The sequence below is a fragment of the Alligator mississippiensis genome, chromosome 9, assembly GCF_030867095.1.
Source record: "Alligator mississippiensis isolate rAllMis1 chromosome 9, rAllMis1, whole genome shotgun sequence".
NCBI classification, from domain to species: domain Eukaryota; kingdom Metazoa; phylum Chordata; order Crocodylia; family Alligatoridae; genus Alligator; species Alligator mississippiensis.
In genome coordinates this window covers 23,490,258-23,516,962 of record NC_081832.1, presented here as the reverse complement: position 1 = coordinate 23,516,962, position 26,705 = coordinate 23,490,258, and the positions used below count along the sequence as shown (strand labels likewise).

The 26,705-nt window shown below is 45.1% G+C and overlaps 1 protein-coding gene and 1 long non-coding RNA gene across 11 annotated transcripts in view; one reads left to right on the top strand and one right to left on the bottom strand.

The window, feature by feature from the left end:
* Positions 1-26,705, top strand: part of LOC132252429 (uncharacterized) — a 65,314-nt gene that overhangs the window by 29,158 nt on the left and 9,451 nt on the right. The gene's annotated exons all lie outside the window — the stretch shown is intronic.
* DLGAP4 (DLG associated protein 4) overlaps positions 6,194-26,705 on the bottom strand; it is a 352,337-nt gene continuing 331,825 nt past the window's right edge. For 7 of the 10 annotated variants that reach the window (XM_059733235.1, XM_019484656.2, XM_019484657.2 and 4 more), the window contains 6 exons: positions 16,389-16,750; positions 14,346-14,437; positions 13,503-13,909; positions 11,248-11,339; positions 9,311-9,463; positions 6,194-7,979 (listed from right to left, as the gene is read on the bottom strand). In XM_059733235.1, coding sequence (XP_059589218.1) covers positions 7,761-7,979; positions 9,311-9,463; positions 11,248-11,339; positions 13,503-13,909; positions 14,346-14,437; positions 16,389-16,750 — 1,325 coding nt within the window. In that variant the 3' untranslated portion in view covers positions 6,194-7,760. Of the gene's footprint in view, positions 7,980-9,310; positions 9,464-11,247; positions 11,340-13,502; positions 13,910-14,345; positions 14,438-16,388; positions 16,751-20,923; positions 20,961-26,705 lie in introns of those variants that run through there. The other 3 variants (XM_006273513.4, XM_019484662.2, XM_006273512.4) reach the window with 2 other exon arrangements.

Sequence of the window (26,705 nt, the reverse complement as noted above, 5' to 3'; positions counted from 1 at the left end):
TGGGATAGAACTAGTGCTCTTTACTACTGCCCCATGTTTCTATAGGAAGTGGAAGAATAGAAGGGTGACAGAGGGATGCTCCTGCCACAGTGGGTTCCTTGTTCTGCTGCAGGGTGCTAGCTAAGTACCAAGTGTCTGCCCTTCTCACTTACAGACCTGTGCACAACGCTGCCATCAGCCTCCTATAAAACAATTCTGGATTCATCACACAGGAGCCCACAACAAAGCAGGTGCAGGAGCATATCACAGCCTGCATATAGCATTGACAGATGCTCAACAGCCAGCACAAATCCAGTAATGGGACAAGAGCACAGTAATACCTTAGGGAGGAATCCTAACCTGTCAGTGCAGTGTCACAAGGTACCTGATGATTCAGACAAGACAAAGTTCTGGGACAACCTGAACAAGGCCAGCCCGTTTTACATATGGTCCGTCTTCTCTAACATCAATTCCCTATTCCAGTGATACTCAGCCAGGGTGCTGCAGCAATGAGGAGTACCTTGAGATTCTTTCAATGGTGCCATATAATGTTAGCACTGTTAGGTGTACAAACGTGATTTCAAACAGAAATCCAGTTGTTCTTTTCAACAGAAAACTGCTCTATTATATTTCCGTCATCAAAAGAAGAGTCAAAATGAAGACAAGGCATTTTCTGAAGGGTACCACAAAGGTGGTGCTTCAGGTCTAAAAAGGTTGAGAACCATTGCCCTATTCTTACAGGCCGTGCTCTGGGAACTCTGCATGGCAGGTGTACAGAGGAGAGAAAGCTCTTGAAAACTGGCTCTCAGTATTAGGAATAAGCATCATTTAAGAAAGTTTAGGGGTGTTCCTTGTGCATAATCATTCCCAAGCACAGGCTCAACCTTGACTTCCTCTACTTGTCCATCAACCATTTCTTAACTCTTCGGTGAGAAGGTAAGCATAGTGCATGACTTAGGTTCAGCCTTCAAAGTAAGGGACAATCACGTGCCTTTACACTTAAAAGATTTTCAGCCTTACCCTGCTATTTTATTTATTTTACAGGAGTCCGCCTCCTAGCTCATCTTCAGTTTTATTTGGGAAGATTCCTCCCTCTTTGAAGTGGGAGGATAAACATCATTAAAGGCACTGTGGCTTAATGACTCAGCTTCAGGTAGGAGTTAGTGTAGAAAGGAAGGAGGCTACAACAAGAACCAGGCTTGAAAAGGATTGAAAAAACAAAACAAAACCTTTGTCTGACTTTACCTGCTGGAACACAAAGCCCACCATACTAGAACAGGATTACAGCCAGGTATATCCTACTCTAGGGTCATCCCCTCAACTTTCTTTAGAGCACATAAGCAACTACCCTTTTGCTTCTAACTACAGGCTTCTAAAGGCTTTCTAGATGGCAGCGCTTGGGTGCATGTGTGCATTTTCAGAGTAATTCTGTAGCTCCAGCTAGAGCCGGAAAGGTGAATTCTACCTCACGACCTGCTCTGGCGGACACTGTGCCAGTGATGGACTTGCCATGTCATCTTGTTAAGTTCTGATAGTACAAAACAGTACAGATCACACAAGTGCATATCTACTTCAGTAGCATCAGAAGGCACACCAATACAGTGCCATTAGAGTGGTCCCGAGAACTAGTAAAATCCCCGCGTCCAAACTAATGCAAGGTAGTACTTGTTTCTTGTAATTATCATGTAGAAAGCTTTACGCTGAGCTTGGAAAAAGCTAACTGTCTATGAATGAAGAGTTTCATTAGTCTATGTCCATATCAGAAACTGAAATGAAAGGTAGAGCTGCATTTTCCTAGAATAACATCAACAGTAAGAAGCCATTATCTATTCTAACATCTCATTTCCACAACTGGGTGCACATTACTTAGGATGATGCAAACATTTTCAAACACTTAAGCTTAAAAATACTCAAATGCTTAAGCTTGAGATTCTGCTGAATGTCCTACTTTTCCAAATGGTGGGGGAAACTTCTCTTAAAAGTTGCTGCCTATTCCCTACACCAAGAGGCCAGCAGCAAGCTAGCAATGAAGAAGCAAGATAGCCAAAAACTGGCACAGAAGCCTTGCTACTCTACTACTAAATCTTTTCCAGACCTGGCAGAAACAAACATGGGTTGTGCAAATACAGGGCCTTGCCTATCAATGTGTTGGGCTTACAGATGTGCTCATGAAAGCAGTGACATTGATTTTGCTTCTGTTAGTGTCTTTTAAAAAGATCCTATTTATGGTCTTCATTTTAGACCAGACCCATTTTGGCAGCCTAAGGGCTTAAAGCCTATTAAGATAGCAGGAGCACTGGGGGCAGTGGTGGGGAAGAGGCTTAGAAATTACCTTAACTAAGTAACAGAAAGGGGTGGAAGAAAGGGCAAGTCAATCCATACATTGCTGAGAAACAGAAGTCACTTATGCTAAAGGTAATTGGCATAACCACTGCTTAATTTGGGGCCGTTAATAAGCACATGGAGACTTCCAAAGTTTGTAGTACAGCACCCTTGTGAAGCCAGACTCATGGAAGTTAATGCCAGACAAAACAGGTGCAATGCACAGGAACCAATGCAGTGCTTATTTACCTAGCTAGGGCCCACAGAAGTGCAGCTCCCCCCTGTATTGCAGAAGGCTTTGCACTATCCCCTGGAACAAACAGAAGTTCACTGTTGGTTCCAGGGGGAAGGGGAATCTAGCTGCTGGCTGTAGCTGGCTTCCTCTAGCAACAGCCCCTCCTCCCTGGAGGCTGCAGTTTTCAGAAGGGCAGGGCATGGGAAGGGAGCAGAGACATCTCATTCTAGGGCAGTGGCTCTCAACCTTTTTTGGACCAGGACCCATTTATAAACATTAATGGCCAGTCTGGACCTAGTGCCCCTCACCCCTGACCTGCTACCCCCAGGCCCCAGCCCCCAGTATCTAGGGCAGAGGGAGGGTGTGTGGGGTGCATGGGGAGGCTCCCAAGCAGCCCCTTGCAGGAACTCCGCTAGCCTGCAAGGGAAGAGCCACAGTTTCCCACATTTTTCTCCTTTAAAGGAGAATCCATTTCTAAAGTTTGCTGATTTATTTTAAGTTTGGTTGTGACCCTTTCATACCTTCTTGTGACCTACTTTTGGGTCATGACCCACAGGTTGAGAAATGCTGTTCTAGGGGTTCCCCAGCCAGTGCTGGGGGGGGGGGGGGGCTCCAATTCACCCACCCCACCCTCCAGTAGGGGCTGATAAAGCCCCCAAACCAAGCTCCCTCTGCTCCCTTCCTCCCCTCCCAATCTGAAAAGAGCTTGAGGCTGGCAGTCAGCACAGACAGCTATTACAGAAGATTCTGTTTTGAAATGTCTTCATGTGACCCCTCATGCAATGCGTGTTCAGATTTTCAGTGGATTGGCCATTTTTAAGCTGTCTGAAGCCATGCACTAGTTTTTGGTCACAGCTATAGATGGCTTTGTGTGGGCAGATGGGGAGAAAATTATCACTTCTGTCTGCACCCTTCTGGAGACATCCCACCTATTCCAATTGGATTTTCTGGCCTGGTGAACTTAAGGCAGAACCACTGACACCTCCTTGTCAAAACTTTCCTCTGGCCACCTGCAAAGCTAGCACACTTGACCCTTAGGAAGCAGATGGCAATCAGAACCTACTGCTTATGTACACAGCATGTCTGCCATCACCTTGTCTTCACCCCCCATTAGTCTGTCAGTCACAAGTCCGCTTGAGACACAATGAGTACAAGCTCTCTAGGGCAGGGACTGTCTGTAGTTGTTATACAGCACCTACCACAAAACCCCCCTCTACCCCTGCTCTTTGCTTAATGCTTAAGTGTGACTAATAGACATGATTGTACCCCAAGGCCACATTATAGAGTTTGATTTGGTTCAAATCTTCACAACCATTTTAATTCTCCTGACGGTTATAATACAAGTCCCTGCCCCAGTAAGTTCTTCTTGTGAGTGAGGCTCGCCGGAGGAAGGTTACAAACAGCAGGAGACAAAAGCAGAAGGGCACCAATGAAGGTGCCATCTTTTTTACTACAGTCTACAATGCCAGCAAGGTTCACATTACAAAAAAAATGGGCATCAGTCTAGATACAAGGCTTCAGTTATCAAGGCTTCATGTGGAATTAGTCACACATTTAAAAGTGTAGAGAAAAATTAACAAAGATGGGGCTAGACAGATCTTCAGCCATGTAGCTAAATAAAAGATAGGCTAAGTCACTGCAGGAAATTTTGTACAACTCAGGATTTAAAAATGAAGTAATGTTAATTGTAGCACTGTATGTACAATTAAAAAACCACATCCACATACTTATTAGAGCTATAGAAACATCTATTAAGCACAGTTTCAAGAAGTAGGCTTCAGGCTTGGGATTTTCATCATAACTACTATATATTTACTGTGACGCCAATCACTTCAACTGAAATGATCTCCTTATAGTCTCTTCAGACCACTGAAAACCAGGAGAGCAGTGAAAGTTTACTTGGGGAAGAAGAAAAACAAGAACACCCCTCCCCAAACCTCCCCCACCCCAAAACCCCCAACTACTTCCCCACAAGACTGCTAACACTACTGCTGCATTGATGAGTAGGCTGATCTCAGCTCAGAGATTTTCCCCACCTTTCCTCACTACAGCTTTCTATGTTGGGGCTGATCAAAGTTAAAAAACAAAAATACAGAATACCCCAAGAGACCGATCAAATTTGAAAAACACCCAAAACCAAAGCGTTTCTGTACGGAATGGGCTGGAATGAGTCCAGATTGGTCAGTTCTTCAACATATGGGATAGAGATCAGCTGTCACTCACTTGCATCAAGATCAAGCAATGTCCAACCCCACCTCCCTAAATTGTCAGGGGTCAGCACAAGCCAGAGGGAGGCACTATGATTTATTTATTAGGCTTGATGGAATCCATTCCCTTGGACACATCAACACATTTGAGCCTTTGGAGCTGGCTGGACCCTATATGCCCTTCCTCAAAGACTCATCACATTTTTGCGATGTCTAGAAATGTTCATTTTAGTCCTGGATACAGATATGACCCTCTATAGGAAGAGATGATGGTAACATCCCCATTTGCTGTCAAAAGCCTATTTCTTTGTTAATGGCTGAGTTTCACTCTGAATCACGAGGTAGATCTGTTGCTACCTTGTCACCCCATTAGGGAAAACTGAAAAAAAAAAAAAAAAATCCAATTTGCACATGCAAATTAGATCTCCCCAGCTGTTGATTGGCTCTTGTGGGGTTAGGAGGTAAACTGAAGCTATGGGAGGGTTAATTTAGTCCTAAGAATAAACCCATTTCATTCAACTTAGAGTGAACACTGAAGTATTAGTCCATAATCACACAGGCTGAATGTCCATGGCCAGTCTAATGCATCAGTTCACAGACATTACATACAGGTGATGTCCATGTTGAAAACAGCTTTCAGTTCATTTCGGAGGTCAGAGAAAGTTCATTAAAGAAAAAACCCACAAAGATATTTTCTTAAAGAAAAAGCACACATATACAAAACCAAAGTAAAGAGAAAGAGATCTGAGAGCTACAAAATGAGGGGTGGGGAGGGTGTATTTCTGGTGTTAAGCTTTTAATTGTAAAGCCAGCCAGCTGTCCTTCCATTTTTAAACCAATGTTCTTTCATCTAAGCACAGAGGCACTCGGGAAGAATGATTTCGGCAGAGGGGCAAACTACTTGCTTCTAGTTGTCCATCGTTGCTTAAGATGCTTTGTTGAGGGTCATCCCAAACATGGCAACCAGGCATGAATGTCTTATTTCAGTAGGTCTGGCTAGGACCCAGGGAGTATATTTCATATTCTCAGTGCAGGGAGCCATATACGAGAAACTAAGACAGGCTGAATGATCCTCACCAAAAAAAGAAAATCTAAAAAGGTCATTCAAAAGGCTACAGTCTACGACACTATGATACTGCAGCAATTTGGCTACCATTGGAGGCATGAATAAGATGAATTCACATATAGGTGTTCCAATTTTAATAAAAACAAAACAAAAAAAGTTTTGAAAATGTTAGCTTTTTTTTTTTTTTTTTTTTAAAAGCAGTCAGTACAACCCACCCAGCTGACACTTCTTAACAACAGCATTGAAGATCAGTGCTGAACTAGAACCCTACTGCTTCTGAACAAGCACGCAGAGATTCCAATTCCAGGCTAGGAGATGCATCTTGGGAGGTGGCCACGAAGAGAAATCTGTAATACTACCTATGCATAGACACAGTATACAGTATTCACTTAAACAGGATTCAGGATTTTATTTTGTTTTGCCTTTTTAAAATCACCAACACCCTGGTTTCAATTCCTTTGGGATTTCCCCCATATGAAGCCGACACATTATCTCCCCACTCATTCAAAGCAGTGAGACTGCACAAAATGGGGGGGAAAATGTTCCTTCTGGAGAGGGTGGGAAGGAACACGATGCTGGCATTCAGTCCCAACTTCAAGAAGCCAGGATGAAAAAGGGACTGGGGAGAGCTGGGGAAGGGGCTAAAGAGGTATTTAGTGACCCCCTCCCCCACCAAATGAGCAGGGGTACAAGGTAAAAATTATCATTCGATTACACACAGGGTATATATTTTTACACACACTTTTACACACATCTAGATATAGTACATGTAAAAATATATGCTATACATATGCCCACTCTCACCGAGGTGCTTTTAATGCACTGTCTGCATGTGTGTGTATGGGTATGTATACGTGTGTATGCATTAAATATACAGATCCTAGTAAGTCTATATGTGCATATGTACACATACATACAGGCAGGTAGGCAGACTGTCAACCTGCCACGAGCCACCCTCATCTTCCTCTTTTTGTACAAAACCCACCATTCTCCACCCAGAATTATATTATTTCCCTCCCCTTCAAAATAGGTCCCGCAGTGTAGCAGCTTCCTTCTCAACAAGTGATTAAGGAAAATGAAATTTGCAGAAGGGGAGAAAATAAAGTGTGCACATGGGGGTCAAGCTCTTCTTCACTCCATTGTTCTTCCAGCTCCTGTGCTGTGCCTGCACCTTCCTTTCAGTCAACCAAGTGCTCCCCTTCTTCCCATCACCGCCTATTGCACACATTTGCTTCCAGGCTGCACAAACAACTCTGCATTACATTCCACAGATATTTCCCTCCCTTTTGTATCATTAAAATATAGATATGTGAACCCCACCACCCGCCCACCCTGCCCTCCCACCAAAGGAAAAAATAAAGAAAGGCTGCTCACTAGCAGAGTGCAACAATAGTACACACTGAACAGGTGTTCTCTTCGGGAGCTCTGTGGAAGAGAGGTTATTTCTAACACAGTAAACGAAGCCATGCAAAGGGAGAAGGGAATGGGGAAACAAAAATGTAGGGATGAGAAGGAAGAACAGAGAATTGTGGAGGAGGAGAAAGAACGCAGCATGGCAAGTGCTCAAGGCTTCATTTTTTTTGTCCTCTTCTTGTAAACAAGCTAATAATTTTCATTAGATAGAACAAGTAAAAAGACTGAAGTTCCAAGTCTGGGGGCTGGGGTTTTCTGGAGTCTGTTCAGTTTGTTCAGCAAACACCACAGCCACTGAGAGAAAACAAGGGGGGGGGGTGCATTTTTTTTTCTTTTCTTTTTTTCTTTCTTTTTTTTTTTTTTTTTAAACTCTTCATTACTTAAAGCTGACAGGGAAAAAAAAAGCTGAAGTAGAGCCCTTTAAGGTGGGCTCATTGTCTCTAGACTGAATAAATCATACTAAGTTTAGAGAGAACCTTTCCCCCCCCTTTTTAATGACTTATAAAGACCACGTGTTTTTTTCCCTCTCCCCCTTGGCTCAAAGGCGGGTCTGTGCCTCTGGGACGTAGATCTCGATGCTGTCCGCACTCTCTGTGGCGGAGTTCTGCCGGACAGAGGCAGCTCGCTTGGCTGCCATGAGACGCTTGCGAGCCTCCTGGCGCTGTTTATCCACAGAGTCAGAAGCTTTGTCCCGATTCAGTGCAGTTCTGGGCTTGGCTGGCTTCTTTGGCACAGGAGGGGGTGGTTTCTTCTCTTCCTTTAGAGAGACAGTAAGGGAAACCAAAAACATAAAATAAAAATGCACATACACAAGTTCACTCTTGTGAGATCAGATGAACTAGAGGAGAAGCTGGTGGCCTAACAGACAGGACTTTAAGCAACAGAACATTAAATTAACGAAGAAAAGAACAATTGCAATACAGGACACTTGTTACAGGCTGTTTTCACAGCCGATGTACTCAGCTTTAAGTGGCATAGAATCCTGCTCTGAAAAGGAGACTTAGGTTTGCTCCTAGGGATCAATGATGGGTGAAGGACATGTCATAGAGATTCAAAGATCTGGACCAAACAGTTTGCTTGGCCAAGTGAAGTTGGAATTAGATTTTTCAGTATTTTGAGGAACTCAAGCTATGCAGACAGGCAAGGGCAGATCCGGGGGTGCAGTGGTACAGTTGCAACTCCCTTTGATCCCTGCTCCACTTAAACTTTAGAATCAACTGCCTGGGAGAGGCAGCAGCATTTCTATTTAGGCAGTGCTAAGGGAGTCAATTGACTTAATGGTTCATGATAATCTACTTGCTTTTTGCTCATTTTTGCATGGGCATTCAAAGACCTTCTCCTTTCTTCTGCAATTTTGCTGTCTGATCGCTATTCCTGTTCATCACTATTTCACAGCCCTGGAAACTGTTTTAGTACTAGCTAAAAAGCCTTAACCTCAGATGTGGAAGTGACTGGCAGTGAAGTGTTGGATGCACTGCCAAAATGCTCAAAAAAGGATGGGCCCGGATTTCCTAGTGTTAGGATTGTAGTGCTCAATATAAGGTTTTGATTTGCAGCAAGTTTCTGTTCATACACTTCCCAGCCCCCATCTCAGAACTGATCTAGGAAGCAGGCACAGAAACAGTGCACATTTCACTTGAAAACAGTTCTACTAGGTACTTATTACATCCTACTCAGTAGACACAAAGGCCCATTTAATTCAACAGCCATTTAACAAAAAGGACTGTCTATCACTTCTCTCAGTGCAAGTGCACAATAATCACTGTTTCTTTATTTACCTTGAAACAGTTTATCCCAGGGGGTTTCAGAGTTCTTCAAAACTCTGGAAATGCACACCCCTGAACTATTACCCAAGGTTTGATACATGTCCCTGAAGATTATAGAACGAGTACCATCTTTATTACCCTTTAAGTCCAAGAATCTTACTGCTAAAAATTGGATCAATAAGATGTCTAGTATGCTGCAAGCAGAAGGCCACAAGAATTAAAAAAAGATCTAGTCTATGAGACCAAGTTAAGAATCAACTGCCCACTCAGAAGGCTGGAAGGAAAGAGTTTTAAAGGCCGCTCTGAAATGCCCCATGCTCACCTTCTTCTCTGGTGTCTCTGCCAGTTGCCAGCTGTTAGCTTTTAGATGGTAGAGCTCATCAAATTTCATGCTGATGTCTTCAATGGACAACTGCAAGAGGTCCCAAAACCCAGCTAGGTCCTGGGCAGTGGGTCTGGGATTGGCGTTGGGGTTCTGTAAAGGAGAATGTACTGGTAAGAAAAAAGAAAAAACCAGCATACCTAAAACCAGAGTACAGTTCCTGCGTTAGTTTACAGTTACCCTGGGCAATGGTAACCTCATGTTACCATCTACTAGCCCTGATCTGTGTCAAAGCAGCTTCTGAGTACTCCCCAGCCAGGACTAAATTCATCAACCTCACCACACAACACATCACTTTATCCCTAAGGCTTATGTTCTAGCTAGCTCAGAGACACCGTGTCAGCATTAACTGTAGAAGAGACCAAATCAAATATCCAAATACATGTTGGCAGCAGGAAGAATTAGTTCTCTGGTCCCAAAGGCTGTTTACTTTTGGGCTAATCCTGTAGCAGTATCAAGCTACAGGTCCCAATTTTCAGCTCAGGAGCCAGAAAAATTTGTGGTTTCTTAGTGAAGTAGCTGTCTGTTAGGGGAATACTACACATTAAAGACTGGACACAACATGATCAAAGCAAACAGAATGCAGCAGGAAAACCCACATGCCATCTGATGCATGCCAACTTAAACAAACAAATGGTCTAGGCTAAAACTTGGTCAAAAGTACATTTTTTTTAGCTTTTATTTCCCTGAAAAAGGAACTTTGGAAGTTTATCTGTAACTCAATGCTCACAGGAAAAAAGATTCTAAACAGCTGACAGAAGTGTTGCCAACAGTTTGCTTGGAAGTAAAGTTAGATTAAGTTCCTCAATATTTTTGAGGACTGAACTCTACAACTGACCTTGGATTTCTACAAAATAGTAGACCAGGTTTGAGTGTGCAGCTGGGACAAAACTAAGAGGTCAGTATTTCAGGTGTGCCTCAAATATTGCAATCTTGTTAAAAAAAAAAATCTGGCTTCCAGTTTCTCTGCCAGTGCAAATGTCATCAGGCAAAAGCAAAAAGCAGGTACTCAATACTACATTTTCCTTCACTCCCCCAAAACAATATAACATTTTCCTAAAACACTGATTGAGGCTGCAGTCTGACAATCTTAGATGCATCTAAAGCTCTCAGAGGAAAATAATTTGCTTTCAGACTGAGTCTTTTTGGGGCGTCCAAACAGTAGGTCTTAAAAACATAAAGCAATGTGCAGATAAGCTAAAAAGAATAGATTCTGAGAATGCTTAAGTCTGCCCTGTTTAGTCCTAAAGATAACCACATTCATAATGTTTGAAGAAGTTTGATTAAGAAGTGACTGACAATAGCCCTGTGGGGATGGGTTTGTCATTCATACAAAACAAGCATATTCAGAACGGTTTGGAAGGCTTTTCAAAACGTTTCATTTCTGTCTTAATCTCTGCAATTCACCTTGAAAGGCCCCCTAGAAGTAAAGGGACAAGCTGGTTCAAGCAGCTCCGCTTGGTTTGCATGCCCACTGGCTTCTTACCTCTGGGTATAAATATATCCAGCCAACTACTACTGCACCCCTGTTAATGCCAAACAGAAGTCATAGCATGCACCAAAGAGTAGAACATGGCCTTAACACTGTGCACAAGCTGAAAGTATTTGGGATATGCCCCATTTCTTCAACTTCAGCTGCTTAAGGTATAAAGAGTGGTGCATGGTAAGAATGTCAGCCTCCCACTACTACACAGATTGAACAGTATTCAATGTTTGTTAAAAAAAACCACACACCCCACCTCCAACACCACAAATGGTCAGACTGTACTAGTCAAAGCTGCTATTAAACCACTTTTATACTTCTGTGGAGATATTCACGCACTGGTCAGCTCCTTCTATGGCAGTATGTAGTTTTGTGGGCTTAGAGTCATACTCACCAAATTTTGCTCACAGAGACCCCGGAACTGCTGGAACTTCTGTGACATTAACAACTGTGCGCTGCCCACTGCACTGAGGACTTTTCCTAAGACTAAGGAAATAAAAAAGATTAAATAAGCAGAGACAGCTGATTGCAGCAAACAAGCATGCTTGACAGTGCTTGGGTGAATGAAGTGCCGAGGAGGAGTCACAGAAGCTAGTCTGATATCCGTTACCTCCTCTTCCACTATACATGTCATTATAGAACATGAATTCCAAAATCTCCACAGAACAAGAGTGCCCAGAGGAAAAGCCGCATTTTGGCTGTGACTACTACTTTGCTTACAAACTGTCAATATTTACAAAGTCCATTTGATGTCCATCTCCATGCTTTCTAGAACAGAGCAGGGCACTAAAATCATTAGCCTACAGCAAGGTTAGATGTCAATATTTCCAAGGCATTTGCTACAGATAAAGGACCTGCATGCCTGACCCAATCTCCAGGCACTTGTGTTTAGACCTAGTCTTCCAATGACAAAAAGAAAGGGATCATGAGACAGGTAGAAGACCAATCACCCCTCTTTTCCTTAAAGTCTTCCAAACAGATATTAAACAAAACAAAACAAAATGGGAGGCTCCCAGGAATTTAAGACTCCCCCTCAGAAAGTGCTGTGAGAAGCCTTCAAGCAAGGATGGGCTGCCCTTTCTTCCCACCAACAAACACTGTGTAGGCTTCTTCCTTCTGAAGGCTCAGCTGAAGAGACAAAGCAAGAGCTCTCAAATGCACTGCAAACTGTGATGAACACATGTAAATAAGATCAGTTGACAGAGAACTGCTCTAACAGAGAATTTGTTTGGTTTGCTAGGTGCAAGCTGGACTCTCTTAAATCTGCTAGCTTGTTTGTGCAAGGGCAGCCCACTTGATTGCTCTCTCACGAACCATTTACTTTCAGGGAGGCCGAGTGGATACAGCTCTGGCACTACCTATCCAGGAGGCCTGTGCGAACAGGGAAGTATTCGATTTGGATTTGGCTGATTTGAAGGACACCGATTCGAATCACTGTCCCCATTCAATTTGGTCGAATCAGAATCAGAGGTTTGAGACTCATTCGGAGATTCGGATTGGCCAGGGAGAGGCAGGCACAGCTGGGTGACTGCAGGTTCTCCCATGGCTCCTCTGGCCATGCCTGCCTCTCCCTGGTGGGGAGAGCCATGGGAGAAGCCCCCATGGCTGCCCTGCCTGGCCCCATTTCCTGCCCGGCCCCAGCCTCCTATCATTTTAATAAAGCAAAAAAACCCCTCACGGGCTGCAATAGCAGGGATCAGGGCCTCTTGGGGCTTGTGGCAGAGCCCCCCCATGCAGCAGGGATCAGCCCCTCCCCCTGGTACCCATGTGACAGCTGCTCCATGGTGCGTGTGCAGTGCGGATCAGCAGGGTGCCATGTGTTGTCTGGGAGCTCGGGCCACTCAGGCTGAGTGGTGCCGGGCGACTGCTGAAACTGCCCCAACTCCCAGACAGCGCGCAGTGCCCTGCCAACCATGCTGCACCTGTGCAATGGGGGCAGCTGCTGCGTGGATGCTGGAGGGGGGGGGGGGGGAAGGAGGGGAAGAGAGAGGGGGAGGGGGTAAGGGGGATGATCCCCACTGTCCCCCCTGTGTGGGGGGTCTCTGCCATGAGCCCTCAGAGGCCCTGATCACCGCTGCTAGAGCCAGTGAGTGCAGGGTTTTTTTTTTTCCTAAAGTGCCAGGACTAGGCTTGGTGCTGGGCAGAGGAGCCATGGAGAGTTCTCTTGCAGCTCTCCCCATCCAGGGAGAGGCAGGCACAGCCAGAAGAGCCACAGAAGAATCTGCAGCTGCTTGGCTGTGCCTGCCTCTCCGCAGCCAATCCAAATTGATTTGGAGGCTTCAGATTTGATTCGGACCTTTTCACGGGTCTCCCTATGTGATTCAGATTCGGCTGCTGAATAGGGCTTTATCTCCTCCAAATCAATTTAATCTATGAATGAGGTAAGCTTTGCCATCTAGTCCCCTGCCAGCCTAGTCATTACAGACTTATTCCCTGCTGCACATTTATTAGGTTCTCCACCCCACTTCCCCCTTTTTCAGGATTATTCAAAGGACTAACAGACCTCACTGTCAGAAAGTTACGTGCAATGGCCCGCTTCATTTTGCCTTTTTTTCCCCCATTTCATCCCTATCATGCCATTACTAATGGGTTGGTACATTCCAGTCATCTCATGCTGCTCCCCACAGCCAAGCAACTGACAACACCCACCTTCTTCAGAGAGATTGTTCTCTTTGGTCTCTTGGTTCATCTGCCGACACCATCCTTCTAATCTTTCTGTTTCAGCTTGCAGCAGTTTCAGAAACCAGTACCCATCCCGCCTGCAGGCTCCTGGCGGAGTGGGTTCTGATGGGGAGCTGGAAGAAGTCTCAAGCCAAGGATCAGGTGGAGGGAGAGAGGAAGGCTCCAGGGCTGGGTCACTATCTCCATAGGAGAGGTTTTTCTGAATCTGGGAGAGCTTGGCTGGTTGCCTGTTATTGGCATCAACACTGACAGAGTTGTGGCATGGGGGGCAATCAGCAAGGCTTCTCTCAGAGGATTTACAGCTAGAGTTATTTGGTTCCTGCGTGTCAGAATCGGTGTCCTGTTTGGAGGACATGCTGCGAGAGTGGCTGTTTCTAGAACAAGAGAGCAGGAGCGTTAAAGGCAGAACTCCAACTGGCTGGATTCACCCGCCGGCACAGACACACAATGAAATGCATTTGTTTACAGAGCCTGCAGCTGAGCCTTGCTCCCCAGCCCACCCCATTACACGCAAACACACATGCAGACAGACACAATTATAAGGTTGCCTGCTTACTGCAATAGGCCATTCAGACGAAATGACTGACGCACATCTATAATTACATCTTCGGGTAGGTTTGTATTGCAAGCCCCTGTTGATTTAGCTCTTTACAGACTAAGTGCTTTTTGATAAGGGCACGTGCCACGGACCCCCATCATTCCGTACAGTTGGATTGAAACAGAAAGCAGAAGAGGAAATGGATCCGAGTTCAGTGAGGAAAATGCAGTTTAAAGGGGGTAAAATAAAAAAAGCCTGCGCCTTTCACTTACCGCCACTCGTCCTCTACCTGTACCCCGATGGACTGGAATTTGGTGACTGCCGGAGGCGGCTCCTCTTTTGCCACTGGCTGAAGGCAGTCAACCTTATTAAACAAAAACACAAACAAAAAAAAACAGACACAAACTTGCTGCTAGAATTCACACTGTTGAACAGGAGAGAGTTGCACGCACACACACACAGAGCATGCAGACAGAACAAACTAACTAGTAGGCTGTTTTCAGATGGACAGCACTATATACTGCCATCCAAAGTGGGCGTTGCTAGTGTTACCCTCTCTGTTGTAGAGGCTGGATGTTGTCCTGGTGGGTCCAGCTCTACCCATTTGTACCACTATAATGGTCATGGTAAGACCGGCAATGGCTACATGTCTGAAAAAGCAGCTGTGTGTATAACGGGACATGCAAAAGATAGCTATTTTAAGCCTTAGGAGAGAACATTAGCTTAAATTTTCAAGGGGTAACCCTGGAAAGATATGGTGGTTTTCAAGCTCTCTCCCAGCTAAAATATTCCAGGCAGGGGTTGATAGCAGTACCCCAATACAACAGCAAAAATCCCAGTACTAGAGGTGGGGAAGCCTGGATCACCCCACAAGAGCCTCTACCATAGAACAAGGCCAGGGAGGAGTACGCTAAAGTTGTCTGACTCTTTAAAAACTGAGCTCCTTTTAAGCAAATGCGTACTAATCTTAGCTTGCTCCTTCTCCTACTATTTACAGGGGGGGGGAAAAAAGCTATGTTTTACAGTGCCACTAAAACTGAGACTGCAGCATCAAAAAAAGGTGTAAAAAAACAGCTATGATTTAAGGGCAGTGTGTCCAGCAAAACCTCCAGCACACATTTGGAATGACTAACTGCAGACAAGAGGTTAGAGCAGGGGTGGGCAGCCCTAGAGCCATTCTATCTGGCCTGCAGGGCCCCTAAAAAAAAAAAAATTTAGAAAATTTAATATTAATCTACCCTGGGCTGCCTGTCACACAGCCCTCAATGGCTTGCCAAAACTCAGTAAGCAGCCCTCTGCCCAAAATAACTATCCACCCCTGGGTTAGAGCAACAGACCAGCTCCCTGGCTTTGGGCATAGATACCCTGACTTCAGTAAAGAAAAGTTTAAACTGACCTTCCAGCACATAACTTTGGGTGAAGGGGCATTTTTGTGTGTGTTGAACTTGATGGGAAGTTTGATGCTGCAGAAGACCAATTTTAAACAGTCTTTTCAGAATGCACACTCACACCTGCTGAGCCCACAGATTTTGCATTCAGATTTGCAAACTGGCACTTTAGTCATACTTTGGCATGTCATCACATGAAATATATCCATAGGTGTTTGTTGTCTGATAGGTGAATATAATATTTAGGTACCTGCATTCAGACATTTGTCTACAAATAAGAGGGAAAACAGCAGACTGGTAATTTAGAAAAAGCTTCCCCATATGTTTGCCTTCGCTGAACAAAGTGTGGATGTACCCTGCTGCCGGATCAGTTTTTATTTGACTGTAAAGCTAGCACCTAATTTTCATTCATTTGCATGTAGATTTATGTTGCTTCCAGCAACAGAGGAATCACTTTGTTCTCATATGGAGAAGACAGAGATGAATGGAAGGCACTCTTACAAAGACTGCCCCAAACTTGTAATTCTGTAACCAATGCATGCTAATTAGTGCTATAGGCTTTAATAATTAGAAGAATTTGAACCTAAACAAGGTTGTGCCTCAAAATGCACTAAATTTAGAGATCAAGCTGACCCTAAAGTACAGAGTATGGCATGTAGCCTTTTTAAAGAGATATAACCAGCTAATAGGGCACCACAGTTTTATGACATTTGTTTTAATTTTGCACTGAAAACATTTTCCTTTCTGGTCTGTTACAGTAACTGCTGGTGTATATCATTTCTGGGCAACAGAATTTTGTTCTGTAAAATGATTTCTTTAGGTACTAAGTGGCTTCAGCTGCATATGTAGTTACATACAATGCACATGCTCAATGGACAGGTTAAGGACATTCTATTACACAAAGGAGGATGAACTATTATTTCATACTTGTATTCCTATAGATGACAGCTTTCTTTTGGGGATATTCTCCACCTTAGGCTCTTCACTAGTCAGAGTCCCTTTGTCACTTTTCAAAGTTGCATTTTTCTGGGGTAACTCTGGAGTGTCTCTGGCTGGAGTTACAACACTGCCTCTGGTCACGCTGGGTGTTCTGGTGCTGTCTAAGCTGTCTGAAGAATTGCTCAGTCCTGACTGGCTGTTGACCTCACTCTTGTGGTCCTGGCTATCCAGATAGGTGTCCTGGGCTGATTCAGTGCTGCTCTGCACCGTGACAGCGATAAACGGCTTTGAGGTGGTCCGAGGCGGAACTGGGGGAGGAGTCTTTTTATATGCCACTAGGCATGATGAACCTGCAACAGTGGAGGTGGAAAGGAGGAGGAAAGAGGAATTGGAGAGAAAATGACAGAGATACAGTAAGAAAGAAAGAAAAAGCAGGTCAGTTACAATATTCAAGCAAACCCTCCAAGTAGAAATTTGAGAAAAAAAATGCAGAAACACCAATCTATAACCAGCAGCTTGCAACAAGAGACCCACACCAAAGCATGTGAAGGGAGGGAAGACTCAATATTATCCTGCAATGAAAGTCTAGAGAAACATTATGATATGTGAGAGGTTGGAAGGTAGAGAAAGAATAGAGACTATCCTCCCAAGAACTATAAGAGTATTTGGCAGAGACAGGCCACACACTGGGGAACTTGGTTTAAACTATGTTTTAGTGTCTTGGTAGAGTCACAAGTATGTCTCAGTTCTTTGTTCCCGTCAGTTGACAAATTTGTCTTTCAGGCCCAGGCTGGTGTTTGTTCCTACAAAAAGGGAAAGAATCCATAAGGACTCCATCATACAACTAACACCAGGTTACAGTCATGAAGTGTTGTGAAGAAATAAAAAAAAAAAATTCACTTCTAAGAGAGATATTTATGCACCTCTTGAGCTAGCACCTTTGGAAAAAAAAAAATCTCACTAGGTGTCTAAGCAGCTGGACCATCTTGCCTGGAATGCTTAATACATCTGTGAGATGAAAATTTGGGCACCCAGGCTAGGTACAGACATTCAAAGAGCCAGAGAACCAAAGTTATGCAGCTTTCTGTAAGCAGTGTCATTTAGATCAGTAGTGAACAGAACGCACATTCGACCCTTAGAATACCACAGCCCAGTTTGCTTGGTGACAGTAGAATAACTGTTAGCAAGAAGAAGGGTCCTGCTGCTGCAGAGAAGCTTCAGGTGTGGGTACACTCAAAATGGTGCTGGCACAGCTGAAGTTCTGCCAAAGCTGGTAGCACAGACAAGGCCTGGAACATGGAAAGTACAAGCAGCTTCAGTTTCAGAGCACTTTTAAGACTCTCCCACAAGTTTTAACATGCATCAAAAAGGCACCCTGCCTTCAATAAGCTGATAAAATGTTAGCCAAGGCCTTCCAGTTCTTGAGCAGGACTAGGCCCAGGTGATAGCTGTCTTCATAACAGCATCAGACATGAGTGTTCATCAAGAAATTCAGCAGCAAAATTCCACAACCTACCAGGGATTGAATGCATGGCAACCCAAACTACCTTTACAAGAGTGTTCTAGGCACCTATGCAGCAAATCTAGCTTGCTACTTTTGCAAGTCAAAAGGTAACTGTGCATCTTTCAGCCACTGTGTTAGGTCAGCCCAAGCAACAATATCCAGGGCAGTAACCAGCATAAATCAAGTACCAGTTAAAATTACATATTTTTCTGCAGAGCAGTGGCTCCTTAAAATGGGCCAATGGGCCTTCCTGTCAGGGCAGGGTTCAGTTGCTTGCTGATGGAAAACCCAAGTGTTTTGCTTCTTTACGAGATCTTAGACACCTCTCACCCAGCCCATACAGCAATCTTGCCAGTACTCCAGTTCTGCCAGCCAGGCATTGAGAACATCCATACCCACAGCTTCCTCTGTGACAGCAGAACCCTTTGCTTTGCCGAACAGAAAATGAGAAGACACTGCTGCAGGCCAGAGCCGACAAGGGCTGGGGCGTGCACACCCTGGCAGCTTGACAGTGAGGGCTGTCTCCAGAGCTGAGAAGTACAGACATGGTCTTTGCTGGAAGCAGGGCATGTTACGAGTTATTTTCTTCAGCCACCTCCTTTACCATTTTAGACCCTCTTATAGAGGTTTGTGGCATCTGGCCAGGTCTATTGTAGAAGGGTGTCACCAATTTTGCTATACCAGCAAAAATCCTATCCTGTGTCTACTCTGCGGAGCAGGGGCTAGGAGCTTTTTTTTTCCCCCAAGGACTGGGCTAGAATAACTGGGTTTCAATCCAACGTGAGCCAGGTGGCTTCAGTGGTGGGGAGTCTTCCCCATGCCATGTTGGGGCCAGGCAGATGGGAGCTGTACCTGCCTCACTGCTGCTTCTCTCAGTTCTATACTCTCCGGCACCAGTATAGGTGCAGCTTCCAGTGTGTGGAGAGTTTTGCTTGGATGACATACTTGCAAATTATGCCTGTGCAGCTGCCCCTTCTCCCTGCCCCCTCCTCTCCCCCCAGCTGTTATGGCAGGGGTAGTCAAACAATATGGCTCGCAGGCCGGATGTGGCCTGCCAGGCCATTCTATGCGGCCCACGGGGCCCCTAAAAATTTAGAAAATTAATATATATCTGCCCCTGGCTGCCTGTAACATGGCCCTCGATGGCTTGCTAAAACTCAGTAAGCGGCCCTCTGCCCGAAATAATTGTTCACCCGTGTTATGGGCACAACTGGAAGCTGCTGGGCCTCAGCACAGCTCCCCACAGGCTGGAAGCTGCACTCGCACTGCAGCTGGGGCTGGGGAGGAAGTTTTTGGAGAAGCAGCAACAGCATGGATGCAGTTTGCAGCTCCTTTGGCCCCAGCACGTCAGACCAGAGCCAGGAGGGCAGGGAAAAGTAGCAGCTGGAAACTGCCCAGCCCTGGTGCAGGCGTAGATAAAGCCCTGCACCTGGAGGAATACTAGCTCACAATACTTCAGTACTGTCAACCCCACCATGCCAAAAATCATGAGAAAAGCTCTTAAAAAAAAAAACAAACCAAAAAACAAACAAACACCCCCCCCCCCCAAGAGATTGTTATGTAAATAATGAGATACTATGGGGGGAGGGGGGCTGGAGCCTGGGAAGAAAGGGTCCCTGCACACCCTGGCAGGATGTGGGGTTCTGTGGGTCAGGAGTCAAAGGCAGCAGCAGCAGGGTTGGGAGGAGGGGGGGACCTGTGGCTTGGGAGTGAGGGACACAGACACCACCCAGCTGGTAAATGGAGGGGAAGGGGCAGGGGAAGATTGAGGCCCCCTTAGGTGTGGGAGGGAGTGGGGCAGGTCCCCACAGCAGTGCATACCCCCAGGCATGGGGGGCATGTGCTACCCATGGGGAGGAGGCGGGCTGCCTGCCACTGGCTCAGGTTCTGTGCCCTGCTGACTTTGCCCCAGGAACTCAGCCGCAGAATGCCAATGTGCCTCCTACTGCCAGGTGGGCAGGGGATGCACTGTGCGGCCAGCCTGCCCAGTGGGCAGAAATGGTGTTGCACAGCTGAGCTCATGGGGCAAAGGCAGCAGGACGCAGAGCCCCAAGCCTACAGCAGGCAGCCTGTCTCCGGCCCACAGGGGGCACATGCCCCCCATACCTTCCCTGGGGATGCATACCGCTGCAGGGAGCCACACCTCTGGACAACCTGCCCCAGCCCTGGGGTCCCATTCACCCCTGCACTACTCATTCCTTCCCTCACTACGGGGGCCTCAATCTCTCCCTCAGCCCTTCCCTTCCACAGACTTGTCAGCTGGGAAAATCTGGAGATTTGAGGGTTTGATCGGGAGATCATGAGTCAGAGTTATTTTGACTTAGAAATCCCGAGTCTCACAATGGTTGCACGACAGCCGATATTACTGATGCTGGCAAAACGCTCCTAGCATAGACGCGGCTAAAGCAGCAATGTGCTTGTACTGATATAAGCATACATTCCTCTCCAAGCAAGACAAGCTTCACTGTTAAAAGCACTGCTTTGCTGGTATAACTACATCTATGATGTAACCAGCAACCTGTAAAGGCATGAAGTCCATAAGGTAGATGCATACTCAAAGTGCATTTCTTAAGCAATAGCTATGCTGGCAATCATACTCTTATAAGTTGCATTGTAACTGGGATCTTTTTTTTTTTTTTTTTTTTTTATAAACAACAAGAACTTAAAAAAAGTCAAAGAAGTGATAGCTTTTATTGGACCATATTGGGAAAGAAGAGAGAAATTATGGGCACAAATCAACCTGAGGAAGGGCACTCTGTACCCAAAAGCTTGTCTGAGATCTCTTCCAGCTATACAGTTTGTCCAGTAAAAGATAAATCACCACAAAATCCTTCTCATACATTTACTGGACCATCCAGCCTACAACAACACCCCAACCCTACTTTAAAAAAAGAGCAGCACCTCAGAATACCACTAAACTAATAAGAGTTTCTAGTACAATCCTGGTCTGTCTGGGACAAGCAGAAGTGACATGCCCGACTTCCCTACTCCACTTAGCATTAATTACCATGTCCCTTACCAAATACCTGATTTCCTCCCATGCAGACTTTTCATTTTCCTGTTGGCAGATGAGATCCAGCACTTGTGTTAACTTTAAAAGGGGATGACTTCAATTTACATTAAGTCATCTGCTATCATAACAATGAGGTCCTATGACACACCCTATATTACAGCAGCACTACAAGGGGAAGTAGTTAGTGTTTTACTGCTGTGCTGGAAGAGTGTTTACAAGCATAGATCAGGTTTCCTGGCTGCTGTTTAAACCTACTGTGCTGTATTGTGATTGGAATAATAAATCAATTACTATCCTACTGATCCTAATCATTACTGGGAGGCAAAAACAAGAGGGCAGTGGAGTTTTGCCAAACCAGTCACTATTTATGTACAAAACAGGAACATGCAGGAGAGGAAGAAGCCTCCACTGAAAAACAATTTTGCCTGCCTAGATCAATAAGCCTGAACAGTAGAACCAGTGTTCTAGCTCCAGCAGGCCATTATGAGGACAGTGTTTGTGATGCCATGAAAGTTGAAATTTCCTCCCCTTCTTGCTCCCAGTGATCAAAGGGATCTATTTGGATGGGCTTAAGGACAGTGGACACAAGATTTTCTACTCAGTTTACAGACTCCTCTCCCTTGGGAGAACACCACCCGTGGTATTTAGTGTTCTTAAATGCCTTGGGTAAAACTAGAGAAGAATCCTGTGAATTTATAGCCAATAGACATAAAGGGACTTCAGACAAGTCAGAGTCAAGGGCAAGTGAAGAGAAAGTTACTCCCACTAACATTCTCTACAGGACCAAGGAGGCAGGACAGGGACAACAACCCATGTCTACGAAAAGCCCCTTGCAAAGTAAATACATGCAGATCCTGGTCTCTCTGTTGGCATCTCCCCCTTCTTCAAGTTAAACAGCTGCAAATACATTTCAGAACTCTCAGACCAAGCAACTTGGACATGTCAGACAGTACTTCTGGAAGTTAACTAACTCCACCAGCAATGGGGGGGGAAGGAAGAGGAGAGGAAGGAGGAGGAATGCAAGCTTCAAATGACATCCCATGCCAACTGCTTAAATGGGCCATCCCAGAAAGGGCAGCTCAATTCTGATCAAAGGAGAATGCCAGTGAAGGTCCCTCCCCATTGCTGACAGTCTTCTTCCCTCTGCAGAAACATACATTTGTTTTCATACTCCTCACTGCTGAGGAGCTTGCTCTTGCAGCTTCTCAAGTTGGGACATTTAAGAAGTCCTAGCTAGATGTAAGATGCTTGCCTCTTTGTTAATCATGCCCCAGCCCCTGCCCATTGTTTCTATAAGCATAAAAAGGGATGGAAAAAAAAAAAAAAAAGGACTTGCCGTTCTTGACCAAGCTTAGATTTATTACCATCACCAAATAGAGTCTCATGCAAGGAAAAAGGGGCAAAATAAGGTTTCCTTGAGAAAGTCTCTCTACCATGATAAAGAGAATGGAGTTTATTTTGGTTATAAGCATTTTGGGCAAGACCCTCCCAATCTTTCACCATGTGTACAGTCAATAGTACCATGCCCGTCAGAAGGGGGCCTCCCAAGTGCTGCTGCAACACAAATACTGTATTTGAAACTGCAAGAATGACTTTCAGGAGAGGACTTAACGCTGCGGACAGTGCAAAAAACTCTGGAAACTCATTTCTGTTAGTCAGAGAGCTGCTTGGTTTAAAGATGAGTGCAAGGCAGAGTCGAGACTCATGACATTTGAACAGTTTTTCAGCTTTCTGCATTGCCAACAGAACTTACTATCAACTAAATGGTCAAAGGCAGAGCATGAGAATGGTTAGTACAGTCTGTGATTAGATGGAAAAAAACATTTCTACAGCAAGAACTTCTGCTTTAGCAGTATTTCAATGGGAAGAGTTGAATGATGTTTTCCTCTTCTTCTCCTATCCAAGCAGGTTATAATTCCTAGCTGTGCTGTGGTTAATTGATTTTTTCCCCCTACGGTTCTTTCTGCAGAGCTATTTTTGGAATGCTACATATTTAGAAGTTGGCGTCCTCTATACCGAGTTATCTGCAGCTTCCAGCCAGCCTGTCAACCCCAGTTTTGGCCAGGATCTCCTGGCTCTTGTCAGCCAGATTTTAGTTTTAGCCTTCAAGGCTCAGAAAACTGTCTAATGCCCAATCTTTACAATTTCCTCATTTCCTAGTGGACAGCAGGCTAATTGGCTCTTATGAACAAGAGTGGAGGACACAAAGAAAATACGCTATCCCCCACTGATTAGAGAAGTCCTTTGTTCATAGCTCATTTCCACCATTCCCTTGCAGGCTGCCACTGCTGGAAGGCAGCACTGCCAAGGATTCAAGTATGCTACATGTTTAACAGCCTCAATTGTGGTAAAGAATGTGACCAGTTCCATATGAAATATTGCCTTTCTGTTGCCGTGCTGAAGCCAGCTCAGTCCTTGCAGAATGCTTACTCATTTCTGGGTGACCGAGACAATTCCAAGTCAGATGAGCTTTTGTTATTTTATCCACTTTAAGGAGAACCCTGGTACTGTATGTAGCTTGAAAGGTAATGCTTTTTTCCAGGAATGTAATGGTCATGCTCCAATTATCTTTGTCTCTATCCTGCTGTAAACATCCTTTTCTACCAAGGAAATATGAAACAATCTAATTTTCTGGCTCCCAAAACAGCCTATTCTACAATCTTAATTCCTATTATTAGACAATTACGATTTAAATAGCTGTACTCTCTCTTCCAGCAAACTTGGCTCTCAGCTACCACATCCACTTTTCAAGATCCCTTTCCCATGGCCTTTACAAATACAGACAGAGGCTCTAGAATAGGGGTGGGCAATGTGTTTGGGCAGAGTGCCAAAAACACCTGTAACCTTGACTTGTAAGATGTTGGTGTGCTGCAGGAGAGCCGTACAGGGTCCGAACCTTGTTGTGGCAATGCAGCCCCAGTCTCTTTCCCACTGTTTGCCCTAAGGTGCACATGCCAAGCAAAATGCCTTTCTGTGCCACACTGGCACGCATGCTGGGGGTTGCCAGCTCTAGGGCATCCTCCCAAGTGCTTAAGGAAAAACATTAAGAGTCACATATTTTTGAAAAAATGAAGTGAGATTAGCCATGTTCTGATCTGAGTCTGACCTTTGCTTTTCATGTACAAGTCCAAATGTACTAAGGCTGCTTGCAGACATTAACAAAAAAGCCCCCCAAAAAAGTGTTTTACTTTAAACTCTGCCAGGCAATTTAGTGGGGCTTTTTTGACGCTTTTATCCAATAGCCGACTGAAAGCAGTTATTAGATAAAAAGTGCAGAAAAGCCCTGCTGAAGCACAGATGCTGTGGAGCTAGGTTGGAGCAACACTGCTTCTTCTGGTAAAGCGTGTTTTTCCCCCCCTCTTCTTTTCTTTTAAAGTTCGAAAGCAGCCTAAAGTTTTAGGTTATAAGATTCCATTTGAAAAAAAAACTAAAGCAAAAGTGATTTCCAATTCAAACTGTTTTAAATATTCTAACTACCTTGGATTGAAAGCAAGTATTTCTAACCCTTAAGAGTAGTGGAAATGAACTTAACACCATGAATGGCAATGTCTAACTGAAACATGCACACTGATCCTCAAAAGTTGAGAGGTAAAGTATCACAGATAGGGGGAGAAAGGAACAGCCTCTATTTTTTTTTTTTTACAGTACTAAAAAAGGAATCCAAGTGTGGGAAAGGGGATGAACCACTGCCCTGTTGGCAGTTTGATCTCACACTGTACCCTTTCAAATGCAAAGGAGGTTTAAGCACTTTGCCTGCTATGTGATAACAAACTGTAATCATACCACATCACTGAAATAAAGCAAGCTCTATTAGTTGAGCATGGCAACAAATTGGTGCAGCTCAAGGAGTAAGTAGAGGAATTCTTGGTTAAGCCAACATACATCTTCACTCCAAGTGCCATATTCAAAGGTCTAATCCAAGCAAAGTGCAGAGCCTTTCTTTTCAAGGCCAAATCAACAGGCCAACTTAAAATCTGTATTTTGCAACTGGTGTAATTGGTGCAAAACTGTAAGCAGCCTCAAACCTATCCTTCCTCTTGTTTGCTACTGCTAATTTCATAGACATTAGGGCTGGAAGGGACCTTGGAAGATCATCGAGTCCAGCCCCCTGCCCAAAGGGCAGGAAGTCAGCTGGCTTCATAGGATCCCAGCAAGATGAGCATCCAGTTTGCTCTTGAAGGTGTTCAATGTAGGCGCTTTAACCACCTCCGGTGGCAGGCTGTTCCAGACCTTGGGGGCTCGGACAGTAAAGAAATTCTTCCTTATGTCCAGCCTGAAACGGTCTAGTAGTAGTTTATGACCATTCGACCTAGTTGTCATCCCTTGGGGCGCTCTGGTGAACAAACGTTCCCCCAGATACTGGTGGTCACCCCTGATAAACTCGTAGGTGGCCATCAGATCACCCCTGAGCCTGCGCTTTTCCAGGCTAAAGAGCCCCAGGGCTCTCAGCCTGTCATCGTAGGGTCTGCTTCCCTGACCTCTGATAATGCGTGTGGCTCTTCTCTGGACTCTCTCAAGCTTCTCCACATCCTTTTTGAATTGTGGAGCCCAAAACTGGATGCAGTACTCCAGCTGTGGCCTCACTAAGGCCGAGTACAAGGGGAGAATGAGGTCCCGGGATTTGCTTGAGAAGCATCTATGGATGCAAGCCAGCATTTTGGTCGCTTTACTAGCCGCAGCATCGCACTGCAGGCTCATGTTCATCTTGTGGTCAATGATGACCCCCGAGTCTCTTTCTTGCATAGTGCTAGCCAACATAGCACTGCCGAGCCTATAAGGATGCTGCGGATTTTTCTTCCCAAGGTGGAGAACCTTGCATTTATCGGCGTTGAACACCATCAGATTCTCGTCCGCCCACTTGCTGAGCCTGTCCAGGTCAGCCTGGATCACCTGCCTGTCTTCTGGTGTGGGTGCTTTTCTCCAAAGTTTGGCGTCATCAGCGAACTTGGCCAGTCCGCTTCTGACTCCAGTGTCCACATCATTAATGAAGATGTTGAACAGTATGGGTCCAAGGACAGAACCTTGGGGGACCCCACTGGTCACAGGACACCATGATGACTGACTTCCATCATTTACTACTCTGGGTCTGACCCCGGAGCCAGTTTTCCAGCCAGTGGATCGTGGAGGACCCAAGGCGACAATTGGCCAGTTTCTCTAAGAGGTGATTATGGGAAACCAGGTCAAAGGCTTTTTTGAAGTCAAGATATATGACATCAATCTCTTCTCCCTTGTCCAGGTGATAGGTCACCTAGTCGTAGAAGGAAATGAGATTGGTCAAGCAAGACCTACCCGCAACAAACCCGTGCTGGCTATCCCTTAAGATGTTGGCGTCAGCCAGTCTATTAAGGATGGCCTCCTTAATAAACTTTTCTAAGATCTTCCCCGGGATAGAAGTCAGGCTGATGGGCCTATAGTTAGCCGGATCCACTTTCCTCCCTTTCTTGAAGATAGTCACCACATTGGCCTTCTTCCAGTCTTCGGGCACTACACCAGAGTGCCAAGAGTCTTCAAAGATCCGTGCTAGAGGCTGGGCTATGATGCTCGCCAGCTCCTTGAGTACCCTGGGCTGAAGATTGTCAGGGCCGGCTGACTTGAAGGTATCCAGCTTCGAGATGTTCCTTCATGAAGTCAGCATCAATGGAGGGCAGGGGATCACCCTCACCCGGACTTCCCTGTCCCGTAGCGGGCATAGGCGTCCCATGGGACTGATGAAAGACCGATGCAAAGCACCTATTTAATAGGTTGGCTTTTTCCTAATAATTTTTCCTTAATAAAAAAGCTAGGAAAA